Source organism: Micropterus dolomieu, linkage group LG21 (genome assembly GCF_021292245.1).
Source record: "Micropterus dolomieu isolate WLL.071019.BEF.003 ecotype Adirondacks linkage group LG21, ASM2129224v1, whole genome shotgun sequence".
NCBI classification, from domain to species: domain Eukaryota; kingdom Metazoa; phylum Chordata; class Actinopteri; order Centrarchiformes; family Centrarchidae; genus Micropterus; species Micropterus dolomieu.
The window spans coordinates 26,494,555-26,519,518 of record NC_060170.1 but is presented as its reverse complement, the minus strand read 5'-3'; the positions used below and the strand labels follow the sequence as shown (position 1 = coordinate 26,519,518).

The 24,964-nt window shown below is 39.4% G+C and overlaps 2 protein-coding genes across 8 annotated transcripts in view; both read left to right on the top strand.

The window, feature by feature from the left end:
- Nucleotides 1–12,394, top strand: part of kiaa0825 (KIAA0825 ortholog) — a 222,358-nt gene extending 209,964 nt beyond the window's left edge. For 2 of the 4 annotated variants that reach the window (XM_046035535.1, XM_046035532.1), the window contains exon 23: nucleotides 11,515–12,394. In XM_046035535.1, coding sequence (XP_045891491.1) covers nucleotides 11,515–11,698 — 184 coding nt within the window. In that variant the 3' untranslated portion in view covers nucleotides 11,699–12,394. Of the gene's footprint in view, nucleotides 1–3,435; nucleotides 3,506–11,514 lie in introns of all 4 variants that reach the window. The other 2 variants (XM_046035533.1, XR_006822563.1) reach the window with 2 other exon arrangements.
- A 3,262-nt stretch (nucleotides 12,395–15,656) lies between these two features.
- Nucleotides 15,657–24,964, top strand: part of fam172a (family with sequence similarity 172 member A) — a 157,615-nt gene continuing 148,307 nt past the window's right edge. For 3 of the 4 annotated variants that reach the window (XM_046034535.1, XM_046034538.1, XM_046034537.1), the window contains exons 1-4: nucleotides 15,657–15,755; nucleotides 16,433–16,572; nucleotides 18,533–18,634; nucleotides 22,564–22,664. In XM_046034535.1, coding sequence (XP_045890491.1) covers nucleotides 16,434–16,572; nucleotides 18,533–18,634; nucleotides 22,564–22,664 — 342 coding nt within the window. In that variant the 5' untranslated portion in view covers nucleotides 15,657–15,755; nucleotide 16,433. The other variant, XM_046034536.1, reaches the window with a different exon arrangement.

The following is a 24,964-nucleotide window of genomic DNA, read 5'->3' as shown; positions in this document are numbered from 1 at the left end:
TATTGTGCATTCTCACTTTGCATTAGATGTCTGCCTGTTTGCCTGTGCCTTGTATTGTCACTGCACTTATCAGTGATTTGATATCACTCTATTATTGACTATAATTTCTTTCTATTTATTGTACTTGGTGGATAAGATAAATCTCCTTTATATTCAAAATTGAATCTATCTTTGTCAGTGTAATGCTGTTTTGCATGGATTTTGCCTTTTGAAGGTTCTGCCTCTGTCTGTCTTAACTGCCCACTGATTCAGAGTACTCTCACTGAGTTGTCGGCAGGGTCACCAGGGACAGAATGCCAACTTTGTAACCATTTTCTCTCAAAAGTGAATGATGTGATCTGACATTTAGCGTTGATGATGGCAGCCTGAGCCAGTCAAGTAGCATATTAGTGCCCCTCACCTCCCTTTATGACCTACACAGCACTTGTGCATTAATGTCAATAATGTTCTCATTTCATATTCATGTCTTTGTAGCATTAATATGCTACAAAGACATGAAAGTGTTGACCTGTATAGCACAAAGGCAAAGCAGGGAAAACTTGACATGGATAAAGGTTGAAAATCTATTTAGCATGTTATTCGTCCATTAGATTTTACTTTTTATAGAATTTGACAGTGTTTGTTTTTTGGTTGTAAGAAATGCAACACTGCCAGAGGGCTGTGTGTGAGTGTGTGCATGTATGCTCTCCTGAGTTGACAATAGACCTTTACAGCATCAAATCCCTACAAGGTGACGCACAACTTAAAAACGTCTTTTCATCGCCTTCCTTATCTCTTTCACACTGCTGTTGCCAGCAAGAAAGAGAAAGAAAAACTGAGAGAGGGAGCATTATAATTTTATTATAAGGACAGAGAGGATAAAATAGAGCATAAGCGATAAGGATCTGGAGATTAGGATGGAGCAGAACAATAAATTATGCAAAGTGTTTGAAAACACATACGGCTATAATTAAGTGGCATTTGATTTTAAATGAGGTGACAGTGAGGATTTATTTATCTCCTTAACCCCTTAAAACTGCCATTAGCATGGTAGAAAATGAACTGTTTGAAATGGTAAGAGAACAAGGCCCTGATCTGATACACAATAACAGAGCACCCCCAACCAAAGACTGATACACACACACACACACACACACACACACACATAGAAAGGTGAGATCAATGTCTACATGGACTAATCAGTTCATTGCAGGCCCAGCAAAACCACAGGAGCCTATTGCTAATAATGTCATTATGAATGGAGCCAGAACACTGCTGTATTTACAGTATGGCCTTCAGTGAGGATTTCCACACCAACTGGTGTCAATTACTTTCTCTAATTTCACCACACTCGGCAACTATTGACAGGAAAAGCTAGGGTAAGCAATTCATTTCAGAAGTTTTTTTAGTTATATTTGTTGAAATTCTCCTTATATCCCAACAGCAATCACTAAATAAAATGCTCTGACACAGGCCTGTGGCAGTCACATGCCTGTAATCCAGACTGATTGCCTCGCCTACCTGCCTGTCTACCTACCTACCTGCCAACCTGCATGCACTCTGCCCATGCTCTCATTGCACATGAAAACAAGTTTTGTGAAGTGGCTTCGGAGGGAGGTCTGAGATTTTTTCTCTTTTGCTAGTTTCTTCAATACTGCCTACCCCAGCTTTAACCTGTCTCAGTTAAATTAAAAGTGTTATACTGGATGTCATCAAAAACTCATTTTTTAAACTACAAATGATGATTTAGGTACAGGATGTAGGATTAAAAGAGAGGTGCTTCACAAACAAGCCCTTTCTCTGCTGTTGTTTTATATGTGTAGTGGAAGAAAAAGTATGCGGAAACTTGAATCTATGGCATTTACCTTGATGTTATGCTTGGATGCTCATTACCTCAGTGTCTGATGAAAAAGTTTTCATTAAGAAACTGCAATGATGGAAATACATCACTATGGTTTCTCCCTATCTGATAATTATATGCAGTAGTTTAACTGCACAAACATCAATAAAATTAAGCTAAATTCCTATCCCTAATGAGATAAAATCAAAAGGAGATATCCATGCATTTCTGTATAGTTACATTACTACATTCATGTCTGTGATTGGTCAGATAGTTTACCTGTGAATAGATAACACTGTAAACACTGAGTGTCAATACTGCACCTGAAGCCTAATTATAGGTAGAATTCACAATTTTTTCAAAAACACAGCTCTCGTTGCATGTTGCGTCAACATTTTGTATTGTTTTTAGAATCAGCCATGATGTGGTCATTGATTTTGTTTTGAGTTCCAGTAACTTCAGTTTTATTCCAACATTTCTGCATGCACTTCAACTCAATTTCTCACCATGAAATCATGCATACTAGCAATTTACCCAACTAAGGCACTACATAATCCTAAAAAAGTACAATATGCTGAAATATGCAATTTATTCATTGTGGCTATGGAAATTATATATAGTTGAGTTTGAATAGATGTTTTGCCAGATCAGTGTCTGAGAGCGAGGTCTTTATCTGAGAGCAAGTCTCAGTTTCTCAACCCTCAGCGCTCCTTAGTAGATTTCACAGTTTATATATGCACAAATGACAAAGAGAAAGTACTGAATAAGTAATAGGCTATTTCCTGGTAGCAGATTGAGGTGAAATCTTGTTTTCCCCTCTGTATACTGTTCAGTGGGGAGATTGCATGAGTGAATTCTTGTTCTCTGTGTTTGTTCTTGTGTGTGTGACGAGGGCAAACTCTAAAGCTACTGACTGTTCATTAATTCATGGGTGATATTGTATGCATTTGGTGACAAGGTTTAAAGGAGTAGACATGGAGGGAGCTGGTACGTTATGGGAAGCTTAATGATAACTCTCTAAAGGAAGTTTGGGGACTGCAGAACATCTGGTGGTAGAGGAGGTTGGACAGGCGAGGTTCAAGTGGATTGCAGAGAAAGGCTGATGAGGGAAACAAGTAATCTTGGGCTGGTGTCAGCTGAATGTTGTGTGGCGGTTATCTGCAGGGGAAAGCAGAAGATGGAAGAGAAGGTGGTTCTTTGTTGTCAACTAGTGGACAAAGGTTGGACAAAGCTCGCGGTTTACAATGAAACTCTCAGATTAGTCAGACACAAATCACAGTGAGATTGTCAAGGGAAACTTGAACATATGAGGGAGTGAGTGCCTTAAATACCATTATAAGAAGCTAAGGACTAATCAGAGAAAGAGCTGCGATAGAGGCAAGGGTTTGTATTGAGACTTTGTCTTCGTTAGTGTCTTTTTAGTTTGTGTATGAGATCATGTTTGTAGTTACATAAAGTATGCACATTTATTTGTGTGTGTGCATTTTGTCATCATCAAGTGTTTATCTTAGTCCAAAGTAAGAGTTTCCTTCCCTCTTCTCTTTTTTCTGTCTTATTCTTGCTTATCTCTCTTCCCGTCTCTCTTCCCCCATCCTTCTCTCTCTTTGGCTCATGAGGGAAGACGGATTGCCTCTGCTGAGATTTTTTGATCCCAGAGACCTGCAGGCACACTGGAGCCGTCAACAGGTACCTGCCTGCCAGGCCGAATGACTGACTTACTGACTGCCCAACTAACTTAGCTTCCCTTCATTACTGTAGTAACATGCAAGAGGAAGGTGATGGAAGGGGGTGGTCCTGAGGCATATGGGGTAGATAAGAGTAGGCTGTCACGCTCAGACATACATGCATCAAAATCTCAATAGCATCAATTTACTAATGCCGTAGATATCAGAGTGCAATATCATAAATGCAAAATGGAAACACGTGAATGCTGATCAGATGGAATAAAAAAGGTTAATGTTTATTTGGAGTTGCCTTTTGGAAATAATTGTTGTGCCCCGTGTATCGGGAGTTTGAGAGGCGGTGTCAGACAGTCATCAGGCATACACAGGACATGGCTGAAAGGTGCCAGGGTGGTTGGCTTCCTTAACGAAGGGCCTTGCTGTAATGATTTACAGTAGCTCAAGTGAGAGAGGTCACACACACACACACACACATAAGCACATACACATGCTCGCATTTCTCCATGTCACAACCTCCTCTTGGGTGCTGTTTCAGTGAAAGGTGCCAGCCGGCTCAGCCAAGCTCCTAACAAGAGGCAAACAGTCGGGAGACTGAGGAGGAAGAATAAAAAGGTAAAGTAAGGTGGGGGAAAGGGGGTGAGGAGGAGAGATAAGAGGAGCAGAGACCTGTCAACCTTCTGGGACATGTGCAGAACTCACTGTCTATGCGGAGCAGTCAGCTACTGCGCTGCACTGACCAGCAGACGTCGGCTGTGTAGACTTGGCAGGTGTTTGGTTATTTGCTGTTGTCTGCATGTAATAATACATTCACAACCAGCAAGGATTCTAAATTGGACCTCACCTTGTCAAACACAAACAAGGCCCCTCACCCTTTTCTCCCCGGAGCAAGATTTGATAGATCTTACCCACAGAAGCATAGAGAGCCTATTTGAGGAATGTACCAAACTGTGTCCAATAGACTAGTACTCACAGTCACACTGTGGTGGACAAGCAGCCTAATGATGTCTGAAATACCGGCACAACTGCTATGATATGCTGTGATAATTGCTACCCTCCTGTCCGCAGTACAAATAAATGTGGAATCGGTGGGCAAACACATTAATATGGAAATGTCTACATTAATTTGAAGCATGGTCTAAATTATTCAGTAATTAAGCCACTGCAAATTTATACAAACTTTCCCCTGGATGACTGGAGAGAATAGTGAGGAGCTAGGAACAGCCATGTGGAGGGATTTGAAATATGTGGTCACATGATGTGAATACATTGTCATATTTGTCCAAATTAAGAAAATGTTACTTGCATGAATACAAAATTGGCACACAAAACACACAGAGAAATGCATACAGTATACAACCTTAGAGTCATTTTAAAAAACAAATATTGTTAATTTCTGTACATTGGGAGCAAATGTAGAAGCCTCTATAGCTTCCCACCACCATCATAATCACCACCACCGCCCCTCAAAATAATGCCCCTGCATGGTGGAGGCACAGCAGAGCCTCTTGCATAAATGTCACTATCCCATGATGGATGCATTTATATTTAAAAGCACACTGTAACCAACAAGAGCACTTTTAAATAATGTTTTTGATAGTTTGACATTTTGGGAGATATTGATACCACTCTCACGTCTGTACATTCAATTCGAAGCTGCAGCCAGCAGCAGATTAGCTTAGCACAAAGAACGGAAACAGGGGAAAACAGCTAGCCTGGCTCTGTCCCAAGGTAACAAAATCTGCCTACCAGCACCTCTAAAACTCACTAATTAACATGTTAAATCTCATTTCCATACAAAAACTGAAGCATAAAGATGGAATATTGTGGTTTATATTTGTCAGTGCTATGCTAGGTTTACTAATTAACATCTTATATTTAACGCAAATTCAGGTACAGTTTTCAACTTGGGTGTACGGGCTCTCATATGAAATAACATGGCCATAACATTTTACTTGGCTACCTTAGCTTTACTAACGTTAGCTAAAATTAGCATTAGCCTATACTGACTTTCGACCTTGCACTGCAGATGCCAAATATAACTTTATATCTCCAGTCTAGTCTCTGTCTCTCTTTCCCTCATCCTCCCTGTGTCTTTGGACCCTTCAGGTTGTGTGCTTTATCTGAGGAAAAGGCCCTTTGTGTTATGTAATCTTATGTGCTGGACTTATCATTGCTTAGATTTGGAGTTTAAAATCATAGTGTGTTTGAAGATTTGTGTTTGTGTGTCATTCTGTGCATGCACTGTGTGTGTGTGTGTGTGTGTGTGTGTGTGTGTGTGTGTGTGCATGTATGTATGCCTCTGTGTCTGGGTGTGTGTCTGCACCAAAGCACGTACAAGCGTGTCAACTTGTGAAACTGTGAACGTCCTTTCAAAGGGCTTTCACAGATCTGTCCGAGGCCCTTTGATCAGACATTCTATGACTCGCCTGCTCTCAACGGCCCTCGAGATGGGAGGGTGCGTGCTGGGTGGGAGACAAGGCTAGTTGGACATGGATGAAACTGTGGATTTGACCCACACATTCTCTCACACACACACACACACACACACACACACACCCACACATACAAACAGAACAAAAGTGGAGCTTGATGTGAAACATAGAGACACTAAAGTGACAATGCAAATGTTGGTGCATGCGTGTGTGTGCCTACAGGTGTGCCTGTGCATGTGTGTGAAACCACTCTCAGCTACACATCACTGTAACTCGCTGCTTCAAGCAACCCCTGGACTCTGTGTTGTGTGGAGAATGATGAATGGGAGGCTTGTTTGTCTTTTTATGCCGCCATTTATTATCTTAACAGGAATGGAATATGTTCCTGGTCAGTCATACAGTTGGATCGCTACAGGCAGCTCACACACAGCACAATACAAAAGAACAACAAATTATTTTAGCACAGATGCTAGCTAACTAGCTTACAGAATGCATTTTGCCGTTATTTTGACACTTTATGACTTAAAAAGTTACTCTCGCTTTTCATCAACATTTTAATTAAATTCAATTCAGCTTTATTGGCATGAATGTAAAACAACAATATTGGCAAAGGTACAAATAAAGTAAAAGTGAGTGTGAAAAAAAAAAAAATATATATAAATAAATAAAACAGTAAGTGTGTGTGTGTGTGTGTGTGTGTGTGTTGTAAATTTCCATAAGTCACAGTGTGCATGTTTATGGTGGGTATAAAGACGTGCTACACAATATTTGTTGCGCTTGGCAACTCATCGGGCATGTTTCTCATGAGTTGTCACTGTTTCAAAATGACTTGAAGATTTATCTACTACTTCTGAGAGAGGCCCCTTGAGCCAATAAATCTACACAGATACATGGATATCAAATGATGGCAAGCGGATTCATATACTATACAAACTCTGTTACATGTATGTTATTGTGTTTTTTGAATGAAGTCAAAATGTCATCACAAGATTTGAAAGTAGCCTACTCCCTACTACAAAGAATCAGCCTCTGCAAAGGGCTAGTTTTGAGTTAGTTAAGTTAGAGAGGTTTAAGGATAAGGTTGGGAAGGTTGATATTGTCATCTTCTCAAGTATTGTAATACATTGTGTATGCATTTGCATTTGTTTATTGAACTCAGCCGCTGTAGAGTAAAGCTACGCCGGTTCGTGTATACTTTTCAGATTCAGATTTGCTTTGATATTGCACATGTTTGTCCTTGTTTATTTAGTGTGTTTCTTGTAGCTTCTGAGTGGACATCAGTTTGGATTGAGATGGTTCTCAGGTAAGGTCTAATACTGAGTGGCATCACCGCACCGCACGGACATACTGTAGACCTGACACTGAGTTGATCTGACAAAAGAATGGATCAGTGTAGCAGCTAGTAAGTCAGAAGGTAGAGCATAATCCCTTCTGTCAAGTCTCTGTCTCGTCAATATTCAAATCCAGCCGGCTGTCCAATGGCTGTCAGTTACAATCTCCCTCTGGCTCATAGCCTAGCACAGGCACATATCTAAATTGAATTGGATGTTTGCTTCTCAATGGAAATTGAGTCAAAGAGATGACCCCATGGCCCTGTATTGTGAACTTGTCAGTTACACCAGCTGAACTAGATTCTAATGTCCAATGTCCATTCCCAACTAATAACTTTGTTGCTTCCTTTTGTATATGGCTTCTCATTCTTCTTTTAGTTTGTCATATAACTGCTGTCTGTCTCCCTCTATTCACCATGAAAAATTTAACTTTTCTTGCAGACCAACTAATCTGCTTCACTTAAAACCAATGACAGGTCATGAACAAAAGCCCAAAATGCTTTCTGTCACCTCTTAGACGTACTCTGTGTTCTCTCCTGCATTGCTGTCTGTAACAAAGGGCCAAGTGTGGAATGAGATAGTATGGATTTAACACATACTCACATACTCATACTGTACGCATCCTTCCATCAACACCTTCAACCACCAATCCATGAACTCTGAACCCATGACATCACCAAAAAGTAGCTGCTTAAATGTTAAAATTTCTGGTCAGGTTCATCTTTCTGTGGGAAGACTGCTCAGTCTAGTGTTTTTTTATTTATAACACAAGTTTTTATGCATCAATACTTATATTTTTTTCAGAGAAATAGGGTGAATCTAAATGTGTCTCAGTTAGTGAGGGACTCTCTTGTTAGTTGCAAACCCATTTTGTGATGTGAATTGCTGAGAAGTGTTTATTTTTTACAAAATAAAATCGTGTCTAATTCATCTTTCACTCTAATCCCAGGGTCTAACCCCAAATGAAATGGTTGACGATATGACGACCAGTCAAAATGATGTCTGTTCACTAAAAGTAACCTAACTCTGAAGGTCTAAAACTGAAAGTGGTTCTCACAAGGGTGAAAATCATAGAGGACATTTAACCATAGTCTCTCTCTCACTCTCTCCATCTCTCTCTCTTTTTCAGTCCCTCTCTTCCTACTTCTCTGACACATGTCGCCCTGGCATGCATGGAAAGGCCTGACCTTTGGAAAGTTTAGCACTTTAAATATTTAGGCTTGGGTTATGATGGATCCTCCAGGCCCTGCGGCAATGTGCAAAGCCTCTGATTAGGGCTGCTGTCAGAGTCATTTAGCCGAGTGTCTGGCTGTCGGTGGCGCTCTCTGTTTGACAGGCAAGCCTTTTAAACAAACAGCGGCCCCAGTGGCAGAGCAGGCAGGGCACCCAGCGCAGCACAAACACCCAACACTCTGAGAGAAACCACTCAGCCCACTGACAGCTGCAGAGGAAACCACTGGCCACTGTCTCTCTGTCTCTCATGATCTTTCAACCACTTTGTCTTTCTGCTCACTCACTTTCTTTCACTTAGTCTATATACTTGTACCTCTGCCTGTTTTATTTTGTTGCTCTTCTTTTCTGCCTTTTTGTTCTTTTCCACTCTCCATGTCGACATTTTCTTCTTTATCAGAGTTTACATCTCCTTTTTGTTATTGCCTGTCTGTGGGAGCCACTGAAGTTGAACATCAAAGTTTCATCTGTGGCGTGTTTTGAGTAAGATTTAGTAAGTTGATTGCCGGATGATCTCTGAGCAGGGCTTATGCTCTTAATTTGTCAAACATCAGTACTCATTATCAGCTGAAAATCAGGATAGATGCTCTCTGTCTTGTGGCTGCATCGTTCCATGATTAGGACAGCTTACGTTGATGTTCACATTGAAATACATCTGAGCCAGCCTTTTCATCTCACTCTGAGACAATCTCCCGTGGCATCAATCCTGTAAATATATGAGTCTTAATATGTGTGTCCTATTCTGTATTCAGAGGAAGAGCCAAGTCAGCAGCTCCAGTATTAATGCATGAGAAATGAGCAGAGCCCATAAGAATTAAAGGGTAAGACTTCCCTTATTAAGATGTAAATTCCGGGGGAAAACTTGCCGAAATGAGGATACAGTGAAGTTATTGTCAACTTTAGCCTACTTATGCATTTCTAAGAGGAATTGTTGATCTGTAGTTGTTGAAATTAGATACACACACACAAAGCACCTTGTGTATTTTTCAGCTCATTTTCAGCACAAGATCAACCAATCTCAACAAATATGCAACCCCTACTTTACAGAACAATTTACACTTTTGGCAACATTATCTAGTGACAGTATACATGGCAACTATTGTGGTAATTCAATCTTTGTCTGTGTGTGATGCTTCTTTTTTTTCCCTCTTTCTCTCTGCCTCTACCTCTACCTCTCTCTCATTTCAAATTTGCACTTAACACCTTCCTGGGGAAAGGCTTCTCATTCATCAACTGTGTTTGTCCCGGTGACAAGCAGGGCGCCTCCTGCATATCAATATCAGCTAAGACAATGCTGAGCCTGTAACCTTCAGCTAAATGTCATTCTGCTTAATCCTATTTGAAAATTAAACATTGAAAAACCTTTAGCGTACCTTCCTGTCTTCCTTCCTCTCTCGCTTCCTCCTTTATTGGCCACCATTCCACCAGCTTTCTGTTCTCCCTCACTCTCTTCCTGCTCCTGTTTTGCACACTGTGTGACATTTGTTTTGTTTTGTTTGTGTTGTGAGTGTTTGTATCCCATAATGGTTATTTAGTAGAACTGATTTTGATTTGTTGGCACTGAAAAAATAATATGTAGTACTTACTAGTAGTCATCTGCATTCATCCAAGTGAGTCTACGGCAGTCATCAAAGGCAGACTTAACTGCCTGCTGGATGTAAAGAGAGAGATCCAGACTGACACAAAAAATACCAAGAAAAACAGAGGAACTAGTGACCAAAGTTGGATGCGAGGGGAGAATGCACTCACATAAGAGGAAACCTCTCTGTCAAAGCTGCATATTTACATAAACAGATCCTCCCCTCACAGATGATAATTACCACACTGACGGTGGTTTTGAGGCAGAGAAAGAGGATGTCTGATTTGTCCAGATACACATTGACAGAGGCTGAAAACTTCATCAAAGTGCTCTGCATTGAGAGGCCCGCTTCTTAGTATGCATCAAACACATTTCTGAGTACTTGGTATTTTACCCCGTTTTCCTTCTCACAAACATGTGTGCCTCACAGGCATGCACAGAACACAACTGTATGATACATGTTTGAAGATACAGTGAGGAACTGGAGGGGAGGGAGGGCGGAATAAAAGGAGGCGCAGAGATTGCAATGAAAATGCAATCATTTGCAGTCAGACAGATATAATTCTCCTTTGGAGGGAGTGTGATGCGGCAGCTCAAAGACAGCCTTCAGCCAGCTCTTCATATGGATTTGATTGACCACAGTCAGTTGTCAAGAGATTCAATTGAAATACTGTGAGTGAATTACAACGTGACTGCCCTTGATGTCTTCATATTGAAGCCCTCCATCCATTCTGTAGCTCGAAGAATTAGAAAATGTGATGGAGTGACATACTGTAGAAGCGGGTAAGCTAGACAGAGAAGCAACAAAATGTGAGGAGCAATTTAATCCATGCTAAAAATTTGTCCCACGCGCAGGGCTTGTATGAAGGTCAACAGTTGTTATACTATGACTTAGCCACAGCGAGCATCAGGGGAAGGCACATACAGGACTACAATGAATCAAGAGCATCTATTCTCTTTCACTTTTTCTGTTTTAATGTTCTCTAGAACATCTCTTGACTCTGTGTGTGTGTGGATGCTTGCTGCTGTGAAAGTGGCCCACACCGCATGAAAAAAGAAAGAGAACTTAAACCGTGAGAACCTAAAGTGTGACTTGTAGAGCCTCTGAGAGTTTCAGACTGCAGTGTGTGTGAGAAAATGTATTTTGGTCAACGGGTTACTCTTTGGATTTGCCGTTTTAGTCTGGATGGGAGGTTCAAACAAAAATGTAGTAATGTGAATGTAGCCTCAATCTATGTTTAACCCAAGCCGAGCTGCAGGCAGTGAGGTCCTTTCTCTTTTCTGTGTGAGATACAAATAGAGGCACACAAACAGCATTTTGTTGACAACTTGTAGAAGACATATTTTGTCGGTTCTGCTGTATGTGTGTTTTCATTTAACCCGGAGTGACGGATGTTTGTTGGTACTGAAACAGCTGATATTCTGTCTCTATTCTTTCCAGGTGGGAGATGCAGGAGGGTGCAGAGCTGGAAGATGGAGAGAAATCTATGGTAGAGGAACTTCAGAAAGCCTATTTTGTTTGCTGCTGCAGCCCGGGACAGCAGGACCCTCCTGAAGCTGATGAGACACTGGCAGAGGAGACCCAGGGGGAAACACGTCCAGCCGATAAAAGTGCTGCCCAATAACAGTCCACGCAGTTGGAATTTTTATCACGTTGTAAATGTTTGCTTGTAATACTCACTTGCATCTCTCAAGGTAGTAGGTATAGTGTGTGTGTGTGTGTGGGTGTGTGTGGGTGTGTAACTGGGTTTGTTCATGCACTTTATGCAGTGAGTTTGCATATGTGTGAAAACATGAGTGAGAGAGCGGACAAGAAACTGAGTGAACAACAAAAAGAGTGAGGAAGACGGTGCCTCCCTCTTTATGCACACACCTCAGACAAACTCTCTGTGCTTTTCTATGCTGCATCAGACGCATTTCATCTTTTTGGAGCACATCTCCAGAAATCAGTTCTGGGAAATGGAGAGCCTGGATTTGTTTGCCTGGGACAAGATGGGACTGTGTGATCACTGTTGGTAGTTGAAGTTTTTTTTTTTTGAGACAGTGAGTGTAAAGACATTGGTGTCAGCATACTTTCTCCTCATTCCTGAAAGCAAACATCAAATATTACGGTTGGGAGGCAAGATGATGTATGTTTTGATTACAGTGTGTCCCAAAAATCTGCCCCACTATGTAGCATCAGTCAGTATTTTGTGCAAACTGAAAAAACATTTATTTTATGTGTAATACGATTGCTCAGTATATTTTTCCAAGTTTGTCGATATTTTGTTATTTATGAAATGGAGAATTAAACATGAAAATAAAATCATATTCTTACTTCACTGTTTCTTGGTTCTTCTGTCTTCTGATCAATTTGTGTGCTCTCTGTGCAGTCAATAATTTATGATGATTTATGACTATGAAGTTAGCATTTAGTTTTTGAATACATACATCAGATGTTCTTCTGTACTACATCAGATGTTCAAATAAGGATTAAACAACTCAAATTATGCTCGTTTTATCAACAAGAATATAATTTCAGCTCACAAAGGCTAGTGGAAACCCTGTGCGATTCCTTTGAGAGTGGAGGAAAACCTATCCTACTCCAGAGAGAGATGTTCCTTTCCTTAACTAGATTTTTAATGCAAATGTAGCAAGATTACGATCGCCAAACCACACAGTACAAAAGACAAGAAATGTTCAGCATCTTTTTTATTTTGTATTTTCAGAAAAAAGTATTTGGCTAGCCAAACTAAGATAACTGATTATTTGGCTTTCAAGTTATAAACAAGTCATAATGCTTTTAACACAAAATTAAATGCCAATAGAATATGTACCAACAAAGCAACTTTTAATGTACAATACCAAATTAACATATCAAGGATAATACGAATCCAAGCTTTTGTTATACATGGGCAGCCACAAGACACTTTTGTATACACCAAAAACACAAACAAACAAGCAAACTGTTGTGCCGTCATATGACTGCCACTAAATGAAACATTAAAAAGTAGCACAGATAGAGCATGAATTTATCTACAGTATATCTTATACAATGTCTTTTTTTATAAAAAAGGTTAATCAATACAAGCTCTCATTACATAATAAGCGTACCTTAAAAGTCCTGCCATAAAGTTACAATAATTACTTACAAAGTACATCAAGCTAAGCTTCAAGTAAGCCTTTGTTCAGTTTGAACATAGACCTGAATGTCTGCTCTGCCGTGGGCCAACCAAGATTTTCCTGCTTTGGGTTTGAGAAAGATATTAAGTACAGTCCAGGTGAATTGACCAGGCACTCTTTTTGCAAAACTTTTTTTTGTATTTGTCAAGTAAAGTCTGATGAAATTAAATTTGTAACTTTAATCTGACTTCCACATCTCTGCTCTCAGGTGCTGCATCAAGTACTGAGTGAGGTTGAAGCGTCTCCTTTCTCGAGTCAAACTCAGTGGATATCAATGCCACAATATGTCATCTCTGTTTCTTATTTGGGTCTCCCTTTGCAGCATTTTCAGTGTTTTGCTTGAGGAAACAGGGTAGCTCAGCTCCCCTGAGAAACAGCTTCAACTTCTAGAGGCCGTCCGGAAGTAGGGCATCCAGCTTTGGTTTAACCAGGAGGCTATTTCTGTGAATCGAAGTGCATATGTCATAAAGTACAATCACAGGTATATGATACAGGTGAACAGGGTGTGGCAGGTATTTTTTGGTAAGTCAATCTGTGGCACCATATCAGTATATCTGACAGGTCTACTTTAAAAAATGAAACCATTCAAATTATGCTTTTTTCTTTATGATCCATGTCACTGTCACTCTGACAGTTTTGTGAAGACATTCCTGAGACGTCCACCACAACAGCTTCTCCTGAGTGGAAACTAATGTCCTTGTGAGGAATCAAAACGAAGGAACACCCAACACCTTTAATAAGACGCAGACTGAAAGGTCTGTCAAATTAAGATGACAAATTTGTAAAACATGTTATTCTTTTATAAGTATAACTGTAGGTAACAGTCCAGTAATTTGAGACTTACAGCAGAACAAAGGAAAGACTGTTTTTCTAAGGGAAGAACAACCTGTTAAACTGTTCTATATTAGATGATTGATCTTTACATCCTCCTGCCAGCCTGAGCCGATCACTGTCCTCTTCTATTATTATATTAAAACAAAGCATATTGTATCTGTTCCTATTTTAGGGCTTTACAGCATATTTATTTTGTCAATTTCCACTTGCAAGTCACTAATGTACATGAGCCCAGGTAAGAGAGACACATTGTGTCATTCATTATACACTATAATGATAAATGAGCTGCTCCCACTGTATCACAGCCACTCACACATGCACCACCCCCTGTCCTACTTCTAATGGTGTTAACACATGTAAAACATGCAGAAGTATTAGGCTTTATTATATATTATATATGTATTCTTATTTTACACGATCTTAAAATGATGCTGGTATTTCATGCACAGGAAGGTTTATATACATCTTAGCAATTCAGGGATTGTAGGAAATACAGCGTGTCCCCATAGTCATCCTAAACTGGATATTGTTATCAAGCATATGAGGGGAAAATAATGATCCTGTCATCTAAGTCAGAATTTAATTACAACACAATCAATGCATTATGTAGTTCATCTTATGCAACACATATAACAAAGTGAAACAGTCAGGGGAGAAGTATGGACTAAATATAATCTTAACACACAAGCATGCATCTACATAGAGTCAACCCGTCAAACTAATGCTTAATCAAATGGCTTGGGACTCTTCACCTGCCACTCCAGTGACTCTTAAATATTTTCTCATAATAGATCTTAGAACTTTTTATTTTATTTTTTCATACAAACATTACCTACAGTGGAGAAGGCAGTTCCTTTACTCAAGTAGAAGTTTCACAATTTACCACAATTTAAAAATATATTCAAGAATTTATAAAAGTAAAGAGGTATTATTACTATTGCTAGCAAAATGTCACTTTATTTGAGCAGTTTCCTTTATGTTCTAATAATGTGGCTAAATTTTCCTATGAAGATGCGCCGTTTTGTCGAATTCAGACATACATTTTGTTCATCTTTCTTTACTTTTTACAAACATCTTAAACAAAAATTTTTAAGTTCCCAATTACAGTGCGGATTGTTGGACATCTGGAATGAGAAAAAAACTGTAGTGAAAGTATCAAAAGTAAAAATATTATCTATTGTGAAAATGGCACTGACTCAAAAGTATCATATTTATCATATACATTGCAGGAATATCATAACAGAGGCATTAGTATGTGAGAAACATTTAAATGTTGTCAAAGGGTAGCTTCAAATAAAACAATGCATCATATTTAATAAGGAGAGAATATATTTTACACATAAAATCTTAATTTTCAATCCAAATTATTTTAATAACTATTCAGTTGCTGTGAAATAAATGTGGTGGACAACAATATGACCTTCTGTAGAAATATCAAGTTGCATAAAATAGAAACACATTAGTACAAGCACCTCGAATGATATTTAAAGAGAAATAACAGACAGCGAAAACATCTGTATAACCTGGAGCTGCTGCTGTGCTACTGTGCCTTTAAATATCCCTTCCAGTCCGTTGCCCCGGTAACCCGGAAGCTTCACGTGCTGCACGCTCTGTACCGCTCAGAGTCCTTCCTGTTTTAGAAATTTCAAGGAAGCAGCAGCAACTGGACAGTCGCCTATACTGATGGTGCGTGAGTCGAACATAAAGCATGCCTGCATCTACTGTAAACAGCCGTTCCTCTCCGAAAGTCGAAGTTTCGTCTGGTTGAAACGAATGTGAAGTAAAAGCACGAATATCCTACTGTAACCTGCTCGCAGTGGCTCCATGGAGAACGACTGCTCACATTCCGGGAGTTGTTTTTAAGAGTAGTACGAAGCATTAAACAGATGTTGACTGTTGTTGATAAAACGACAGAGCAGTCTGAGATAGATAAGCGTGTGTGAAAAACAATGTTTTTAACTGTCTGCAGCCTGGTTTCAAAGTAAAAAATAACTTTGCTATGTTTGCGTAATTAATTCAGTTGTTGCACGTGTGCAGAGCTGAGGGAACACACGGCTGCATGTTTCATAACAATAATGGTGACAAATAGTTGTAGTTAGTTGCTTATGCAGTGTGTTATTGCAGTATAAATGATAACTGCTACATTTTATTCAGTAAGCCATAAGCTTGTAGCCTGTCTCGTGAGTGTAGGATTCAACACTAAGTTATAAAGTTTTGGCATACTGCCACCTTACAGGTGCAACAACCTTTGAGACAATTACTTTTGGCATACAGGCATGTTCGAGTGTGATATAACACAGTAGGCTGTATATTCCAGCAGTGATGATTTTTTGTTCCTCATTTTCTTTTCCCACATGTGACAGGATGCATCTCAGTGATCTTTGGGAGAGTTTACCCATGCTCTCTCATTTCGGTGCTGCCACACCAGCCCTGTACATACTGTGGATCACTATGGCTCAGATAGCTGGCCAGGAGGACAGAGAGAAAACTACTGCACTCAAAGGTAAATAATAAAGAAAAGAGAAAGGTAAATTAATGCTCTTACAACAAAGGAAGCTTCAAAGAAGCAGTATATATACTGAAAGAGGAGAAAATGTGTTCAAAGGATATGAAATAAAACCTACATGGCCACATAAACATTCCTATGAAAGACCTAACTTATATTGTCCACATGTTGCTTGTTATGTCTATGTTTTAATTTATTTTTTCAGTTTAACTTGCTGCTTTGTTGCTTTCAAAGCTTATGACTTCCATCATCTCACACAAAAATCACTAAAGTGTTGCTACATTTAAACAGACTCTCCTTGAAATGCCAGCTGCTCTCACCCTAGTTAAGTTTTCTCCTACAATGACCTGCGGATAAGCACACCAACATGTCTGAGTTGTCTAAAACCTATGACACAGACACATTCATAAGGACTAGTAGTCTTAAATAACTGATAAGGTCCAGCCTGCTTGTCCCTGAAGAAAAAATGTTCCCAAAACAGATGTAGTTCCTGTGATGTTGCACCATAATTTACTAGTTAAAATTATAGATGACATTATAAAAATGTGAAATACAGCAATATTGTGCACAAGTTATACTTGAATAACATTTTGTAAATGTGCAATCTCTCTCATTCAGATTTGTGATTGTATGCCTTTAAGATTTATGTAGCTTATCTGACAGGTTACATACCTTTAGACTTTTAGCTGGCCCCAAGAGTAGATGACATAGGACAGGAAATGTTCCACTTAACCTTGAGTTAAACATGTTCACCCACCCTTTTAGCAGACCAATTTGCGTGATTTCTTTCCATGAGAAATAGGACTCACTGTGGGTTCAGATGGAAGCCAGCCATTTCGATCCCTTGCCCAAAACTTCATAAAGAAGAAGAAAAAAATGGCTCAGTGTTTTTAGCACACTTTTAGCCTGGAAGGGTTATTTTAAGAAACTTCTATTCTCCGATCACAGTCCTGATCTGAATAAACGCTTAACATCAGTCAATATATGCAAACGGTCAAATTTGGGTATAAAACAATTCAAAATGTGTTTCATGAAATTATTAAATTAAAATAATTCATTGATTTAAGAAGAGAATATGGCAATCCAACAAAGATAATTTTTAAAAACCACAAATTCGGAATGTCTGTTTACTTATAAAGGAAGTTTTGGATCATCTAAAGTGGAAGGATATATTAATGTCCTTGATTACAAATAAAGTATACAGTATAAAGACATAAAGATCTAGGGATGGTTTAGATGAAAATTGCTGGCTGAACATTTCTGAAAGGATACGTTTCCTATTTACAAGTTACAAAATCAAGGAAGCTCATTTTAAGTGTATCTTTAAAATCAATCTCACTCCCTTAAAGTTGCATACAATTTCCAAAAATCATTCCAGATGAAGCCTAAAACTAAAGAAAGAATATTGATTCATCTGTCTTGGCAGTACAATCTGTTGAAAAGTTTCTGGATTTCACTCCTTCACCAAATCAGCCTTGAAAATAGAATTAAATTTAAACACTTGTTTCTCTTTATTAAATGATATGCCCGGTTTTCTATTACATCATCATTATTTTGCAAAGAAACGCATACCTCTATTTTAGAAAAAATAATCTCATCCAACTTTTGATGTTCCTGGACCAATTTTTACCATTAGAGATTAATTCAAAAAAACAAAAACAAAACGAACATCCACGGCAATGTTAAGTTCTTTGGTTTAAGTTATTTTCTTAATTGGATGGGTTCTATAGGTGATCAGTAATGGACTTGGACAATTTCTTGCCCTTGTTGTTGATTCATAACTTAACAAAAGTAGGAGACATTATTAAATTATAATGTAGGAGATGTTGCTAGATATTCTTAGTTTATGATGTTGTGATTGAGATTATGACATGAATGTTGATATTCTTTGAAGAAAGTCAGCTACTGTCACAAAATTTTGCTCAGCTTTGATCTTATCTTTTCTCTTTCTTGTCAGATTTGCTGTCAAGAATAGACTTAGATGAACTGATGAAGAAAGATGAACCTCCTTTCACTTTCCCTAAAACATTGGAGGAGTTTGAATATGCCTTCAATGAATGTAAGTACATATTTTAGTCTTCAAAGCACACCAAGCTTTCTGCTTTAGCTAAAAAATACCAAATCCCATGAAGTATAAGGAAATAAAACAACACTGCTGACAGTTCAAGCATTATAAGTCAGCTTAGGTGAATAGAAAGTTAAATCTTGACACTAGATTGTCAAAACCACATGAGGTCTAGATAAACAAAACCTAAGAAAAAACATGTTGTCCATTGCAGTGCTTCCCAGTCTCTTTTTGGTTTATGTGGGGTCACAAAAATAACTTCTTAGATCGTTTAATTTGAATAATTAGGGACCAGTTAGTGACCAGGGGCCGTATTACAGAAAGTTCCTATGTTATGTCTTAAGTTAAGATAGAATTTTTACCAATTTGGTTTTACAGAAGCAAATCCTAACTAACTGCGGGCTAATTTTCATGTATTTCTTGAATTTAACAGTCTCCTTCTATCAAAAGCCTGCATTAGGATGCTTTTGTTGCATCAAGCCTTTACATTATGTTTTAGATTAAGACATTATCTAGTGTTACATCACCTACAGCCTTTCTACTAACAAGTGTTTGTCATCAAACACATCGGTAGATCAATTAATAGCTTGGTTCCGCCTGTTGACATTTTGTTGATTTTTGTAAAAGCAATAAAAGAGCAGCCATGTAGATTAAATGTGTTAGCAAACACTATCTGGTGTAAAAGTAAAAGTTAGGACAGCTTAGCAGTTATCCTAAAGATAGGAGAGTTTATTTAAGATTTTACGAAGTTAGGATGCTTCTTTAATACACTTAGGAACACTGAAAGGAAAAGAACATTGACTTAGGAACTGTTAATTTGAAATGGCTTTATACCTAAATCAGTTCCTAACCCTGATTACCATGGTTACCAAGCAATTAAGATAGGGTCCGCAGGTTAGGAACTTTCTCTAATACAGCCTAAGAGGTATAACTATCCTGTATTTAAAAAAACTTGAGAAACTGGCAGAAGAATGTTTTTTCCTTTTATTTCTCCCCCCTTTTATTTTATTGTAACCCCTCAGATTAATCTTGTGACCACTGGACGGTCCCAACACCAAGGTTGGGAACCACTGGTCTACAGAGTTGGTTGCTTCCACTTGATTCATGTTAAAGTTACTGTGCAGTTGACACAAAAGCAAAATTACCACAGTCTCTTATAACAATAAGGCAGTTTTAACATAAAATGTGTGTAATTACAGTTCTGTTTAGAGCAATGCCACTGTTTTTTAATTCATCTGGGACATTTTGGGCGTAAAAGTGTGTGTGTGTGAATTAGTCCTTCCTGTCACTAAATTAGTGAATTAGTGACAGGAAGGAGCTGAGCTGGACCCAGAGTGGTGTGGGTCCAGAATTCTCCTGGCTCACTTTAATCAAACCAGGTGGAGAGAAGGAGGAAGAGTTGGAAAGGTGGTGTTGGTGGTGCTTTTGACTCTTAGTATTCCTCTGTAGCCCCTCTCTCTCTCTCTCTCTCTCACACACACACACACACACACACACCCTCTGTTCTCTGTCAGTGTCTCTGCTGGCTGTCTGGCTGGCTGAGTGGGGGACATGTTGTGTACTCTACGGCCCGTCAGTAACCTACTCAGCCTTGCCCTCCGCCTGACGGAGCATTTGCATAACCTCGCTGTGCCTAAGAACAGAGACACGGAGACTTACCCCCCACCCACACCCACCACCCCCACCCCACTTTCAAGTCCCAGCTCAGTCTCCCATGGAGAGAGGAACACATTCTCCATCTCCTCTCCCTCACCCTTCTGTCTTACCTATTCTCTTTTCTCTCCCTCTCTCTGTATCTCTCTATTTCTGCCCCTTCCCCGCTCAAAATCCTGAAGTGAAACACAGTTTAGCCACCCACTCCGATTCTCACACACACACACACACCATACCCATCTGTATGTCTTGTCAATTTCCACTCAGGCCTGCTTTTGAAGGGTAGCATTTCACAGTTGCTCTGGCTCGCAGGCATTTCTATAGCTACACTCAGGCTACCTTTGCCTGAGACAGGTGGAACAAAAATGTTAATTTGACCATGTAATGATGTGAATACAGACGAGGCTGTGTACAATAGTTTGCAGGTATCTTAATCACTGAAGATGATGGCTTCATCTTGCTAGCCCTCCAGTTTTCCATTACTGGAAATCCAAGGTTATGTACACCTAATTAAGCGGCCAAATTGAGAACAGAATGCTAATTATGACAGAAAAGAGGAGAAAAGTTGAGAAAACGTTATTCCTCTGAGAGGATGTGTTGGGGGAGGCAATGGAGCTGATCACCCCCCTAGCACACACTCACACACATACACACACATCTTCTCTCCCTCCCTCATGCACAAAGACACACACACACACACCTCTTTCCTACAGTAGGATTTCATTATAGCTCTTCTCTTCCTTCTCTTAGGCAGTGGTGTTTAGATCCTAACCCCTCCATGAATGCATAATTGATTTTCTTCAAGGTACTTTTTGTGCACACTGCTTTATCCTAACTTCTCACTCGTCTCCTGCTCTACCTCTCAAGCACAAGTCTGCTTTTTAATGCAACAAGATGACAAACCTGGATTCAGGATTGTGAGGATACATGTTGTCTAACAACTAACCATAAAAGCAAGTGCCGTAATACTCAGTGTGTTAGCAATGTAAGATTTATAACATTGATAGAGGGGTGAAAATTGTGGCAATTTAGAAGGAGATGAAAAAATGCTTATGCATTATTTTATCTTGAAGAGATGTTATATTTATTTATATCTTAGATGGGTTTCCACTCGTTGTACAATAATTGAGAAAGTATGAGAGCCCCCTGGCTATTTGGGTTAAGTATGTGTACTTTTCAGTGGTTTAGCTCTTACAAATTCTGCAGTCATAAAGGTCAAAATTAAATTTAACACTGTTTAGTGTTTTATTGTGTTGTAGTGTCAACCGCAGGATCGATGGGCTCATTGCTAAGGTATAAACGAAGTGTTCCACAGCCACACACGGGTAATTGTTTATTAAGAAAAAAAGTGGTACTGTTTCTGAACAGCATTTTTGTCTTATGACTGTTTTATATCAAATAAAACCTGGATGTGTTAAAAACTCCTCAGTTTGTTTCCCCTGAATTATAATAAATCACCTAAACATTGTCCCAAAAATCTTTCGTTTCTTCTCAGTCATTCTTGTGTGTTGTAATGGCGTGGTGGCTCACTTGCAACAGTTTAGAGAAACACACATACTTACTCCTAGTGACACACACTGTATGACCACAACTGGTCCTCCTGGTTGGAGCTGCTGGTGTGTGTGTGTCTGTGTTTGGGGTGTGTGTAAGCTGTGGTGGTTAGGGTGATTGGCTGATGCCCAGACAGCATCCTCAAAGGAATTACAAGGAGCAGTTGTTGTTGTCATGACTAATGTGTGCCAGGCCACCTTTCTCTCTTCATGCTCATACACACACACACACAAAAACACACTGAAAACCTTTCCCACACTTTCTTTAGTCCTTGCTCTTAGAGATTTCAGGTGGAAAATGCAGGGACAGACCTGTGGCCTGTCGCCAGAGTAAGCGAGGGAGGAGAGGGAGAGAGAGACTGACACAGTTAAAGAGGAAGGGGAGAGGCTTTTAGACAGATGAAAAGAAGGAGTGAGGGAAAGAGAATTTTTGCCATACCAGCTGTCCAGCACTGGCCTGCCAGACTACCCAGAAGGCCATTGGAGTTGTGACTGGAAGAACACTGCTGCATCCACAGGCCTTGTACCTACCAGATGGGGGTGTTTGGGAGAGGGAGGGTAAGGAAGGGAAAGGACCAACAGAGGAAAAGAGAGAGAGAAAATGAACATTAGCAATAAAAATTTAAGGGGTCAAGCTTACAGTAGTCAGAATGAATGATCCACCCACCTCGCACACACATCATTACAGATGTGTTTTCTCCTTCTTTTTTTCTCCCACAGATGGCCAGCTCAGACATGTAAAAACAGGAGAGCCCTTTGTGTTCAATGCCAGAGAGGATCTCCACCGCTGGAACCAGAAACGCTATGAAGCTCTTGGAGAGGTAACGTGTATCTGTTTTTTTTTAAGCTTCATTCAGGCCATCCATGTTCAGTAACTTTGGCCTCAGCTAGTGGGTCCATAAGGAGTTTCTGTCCTGACCAGTATTTATAACATGATGATCACAATAGTTGTTGATTCCACGAAGATCAACATTCTTCAATCACAAAGTATAAAATAATTGCATTCTAACTTGCTTTTTAACACCTTAAATGCCAGTGCCAAAGAATTGCTTTAACAGAAGTGTGCGCTGTGGTCCAGGCCTATATCAGATTAGAATGAGAAAGGTGTATTTTAAAGGTCATGGGTCCGCTAAGGGAGATCAGGACAATGGATTTCACTGTAATCACCTACTTGTCAGCTTAGTTGAGGTATGAGTTGATTTTGAAGTCAAATGGTTATATGGTGGGAAAAGCAAGGACACTGAAAGCTACTTTTTGGACTTTTATTTAAAGGATTCTATGCAACAAAATAGCCTTTTATAGCCTACCTGCTATAAAATGCTGCTGACACATTTTTGTGAAGTTCCTTGATGCTCTTATGAAGTTCTGTAGTCGTACAACTGCATCAACATATATCCAAACATACACCATCCTAAAGTTCACCTCTATTTCATTCCCACAGTACCACTACATGCAATATGCATTAAGATCATTAGACAAATGTTCTTTTGTAATCTGTTTTTTTTTGTTTGCATCCCCTGCTATGTTGCTTTTAATTGTGTGCATTCTTTGAAGTTCAAAGCAAAGTGATAGACCCGTTTGTGGGATTACCTGGGTGTTTTTATTATTTCTAATGCAGGTATACAGTAGCTCCTTTGAGAGCCAGCCTTCTGTGAAGGCTTTTTCCCCCTCTTTTCTTTTGCCTGCTCAAGCACTATCTACCAGCATCTAAAAAGGCTGTAGAAACAAACATTTGGTAGCATGCAAGCAGAGGCCCTGAAAGAACACACAGACATTTAAACTAACTGAACTCAGACATCCGAGGGGGGCCAAACATTTGGAGGAAACAAATAATCATCAAGCAGGATGTATGCAAATTTTATTCATCCTGTGATTAAAAAATTGACAGAAGCATCTTCTTTAGGGGAGGAAAAAGGAAACGGTGTCAATCAGTGTTTATACAAGCTTGTGTAATGAGACCAGATACTGTAAGAGTTGTGCTGCAGGATAATCTCCTGGCTGAGAAGAAGAAAGGAGCACTACCTGAATAAGCAGTATTATCTGTCTGTTGTTTTTAGGCCCCAAATGAGTCAAGAAAATGAATATTGTACCTCATACAACTTTGCAAGTACACATACATTGTGTTTGCTGGTACGAAATATGCTCCATTATAAATAGACTGAATTGTATGCCTTTGGTTGTAAAAGTGGGTTATGCTGCTTAGTCAGCACTTAAAGTGTGTGTGTCACACAGGTGTACCTGCATGCTAATATCTGCGTACGTCTGGCTAACACATGAAGATGTATGTGTGCTTGAGTTCCTCCTTCTATGCCATTGTTTGTCCTTGTTTTTCTCTTATCCCTCTCCTTCATTTCTGCATCAGGCAGAATGAGCTACTTTGTCAGATATCATGAGGGTAATTGTAGAATAGGCTTTTATGCAGCCAGTGCTCATCAGAATCAATGAAATGGACATCTGCCATAAATTGTTGCAGAAAATTGCCATACTCAATACAAGACAACTGGAGGTTCCTGACTTTTGCTGGAGATTTAGCTTATCAGAAGTCAACTCGACAATCTTTAAATGGACAGCTATGTGTAAATGCCACCATAACTTTCCCAAGACTTACTGAAACAAAACCAGAGAATTTGGGTGCTATGAATGGAGCTTCTAGCTGCTTGGGATAATGTGGGTGCAAAATCTCAAGATGAATGCAAAACTGTAATTTATGGATTCAGCTCAGCCAACTTTGACCCCGGACATCTGGCAGACAGCCAACGGTGGGCATTAACACAGAACACAGTCACCCCAGACATTACTACTGGAAAACAGGTTCAAATCATTAATAACTCTACTCGAGACAGAAATGGAGATTGCTGCTGCTAAGTTTGGACATCGGAATATTATTCAGAGTGTCAACTGACAGAAAAAGCTAAAAAGTCTCATGTGGTTCAAAGGGGAAAAAATATGAATCAAGCTCTAATTCTAGTAGTGGTAGACGACATTCAGAAACATGAACTGTAAGACAATTGGAACACTATATTCCAGGTGCTATTGTTTGTGACCTAAAGGAGAAATTTCCCAATGAATCATTATTTTACATGTGGGGGCCAGTGAGAGAAATCAGAAGTGCTAAAGAGGG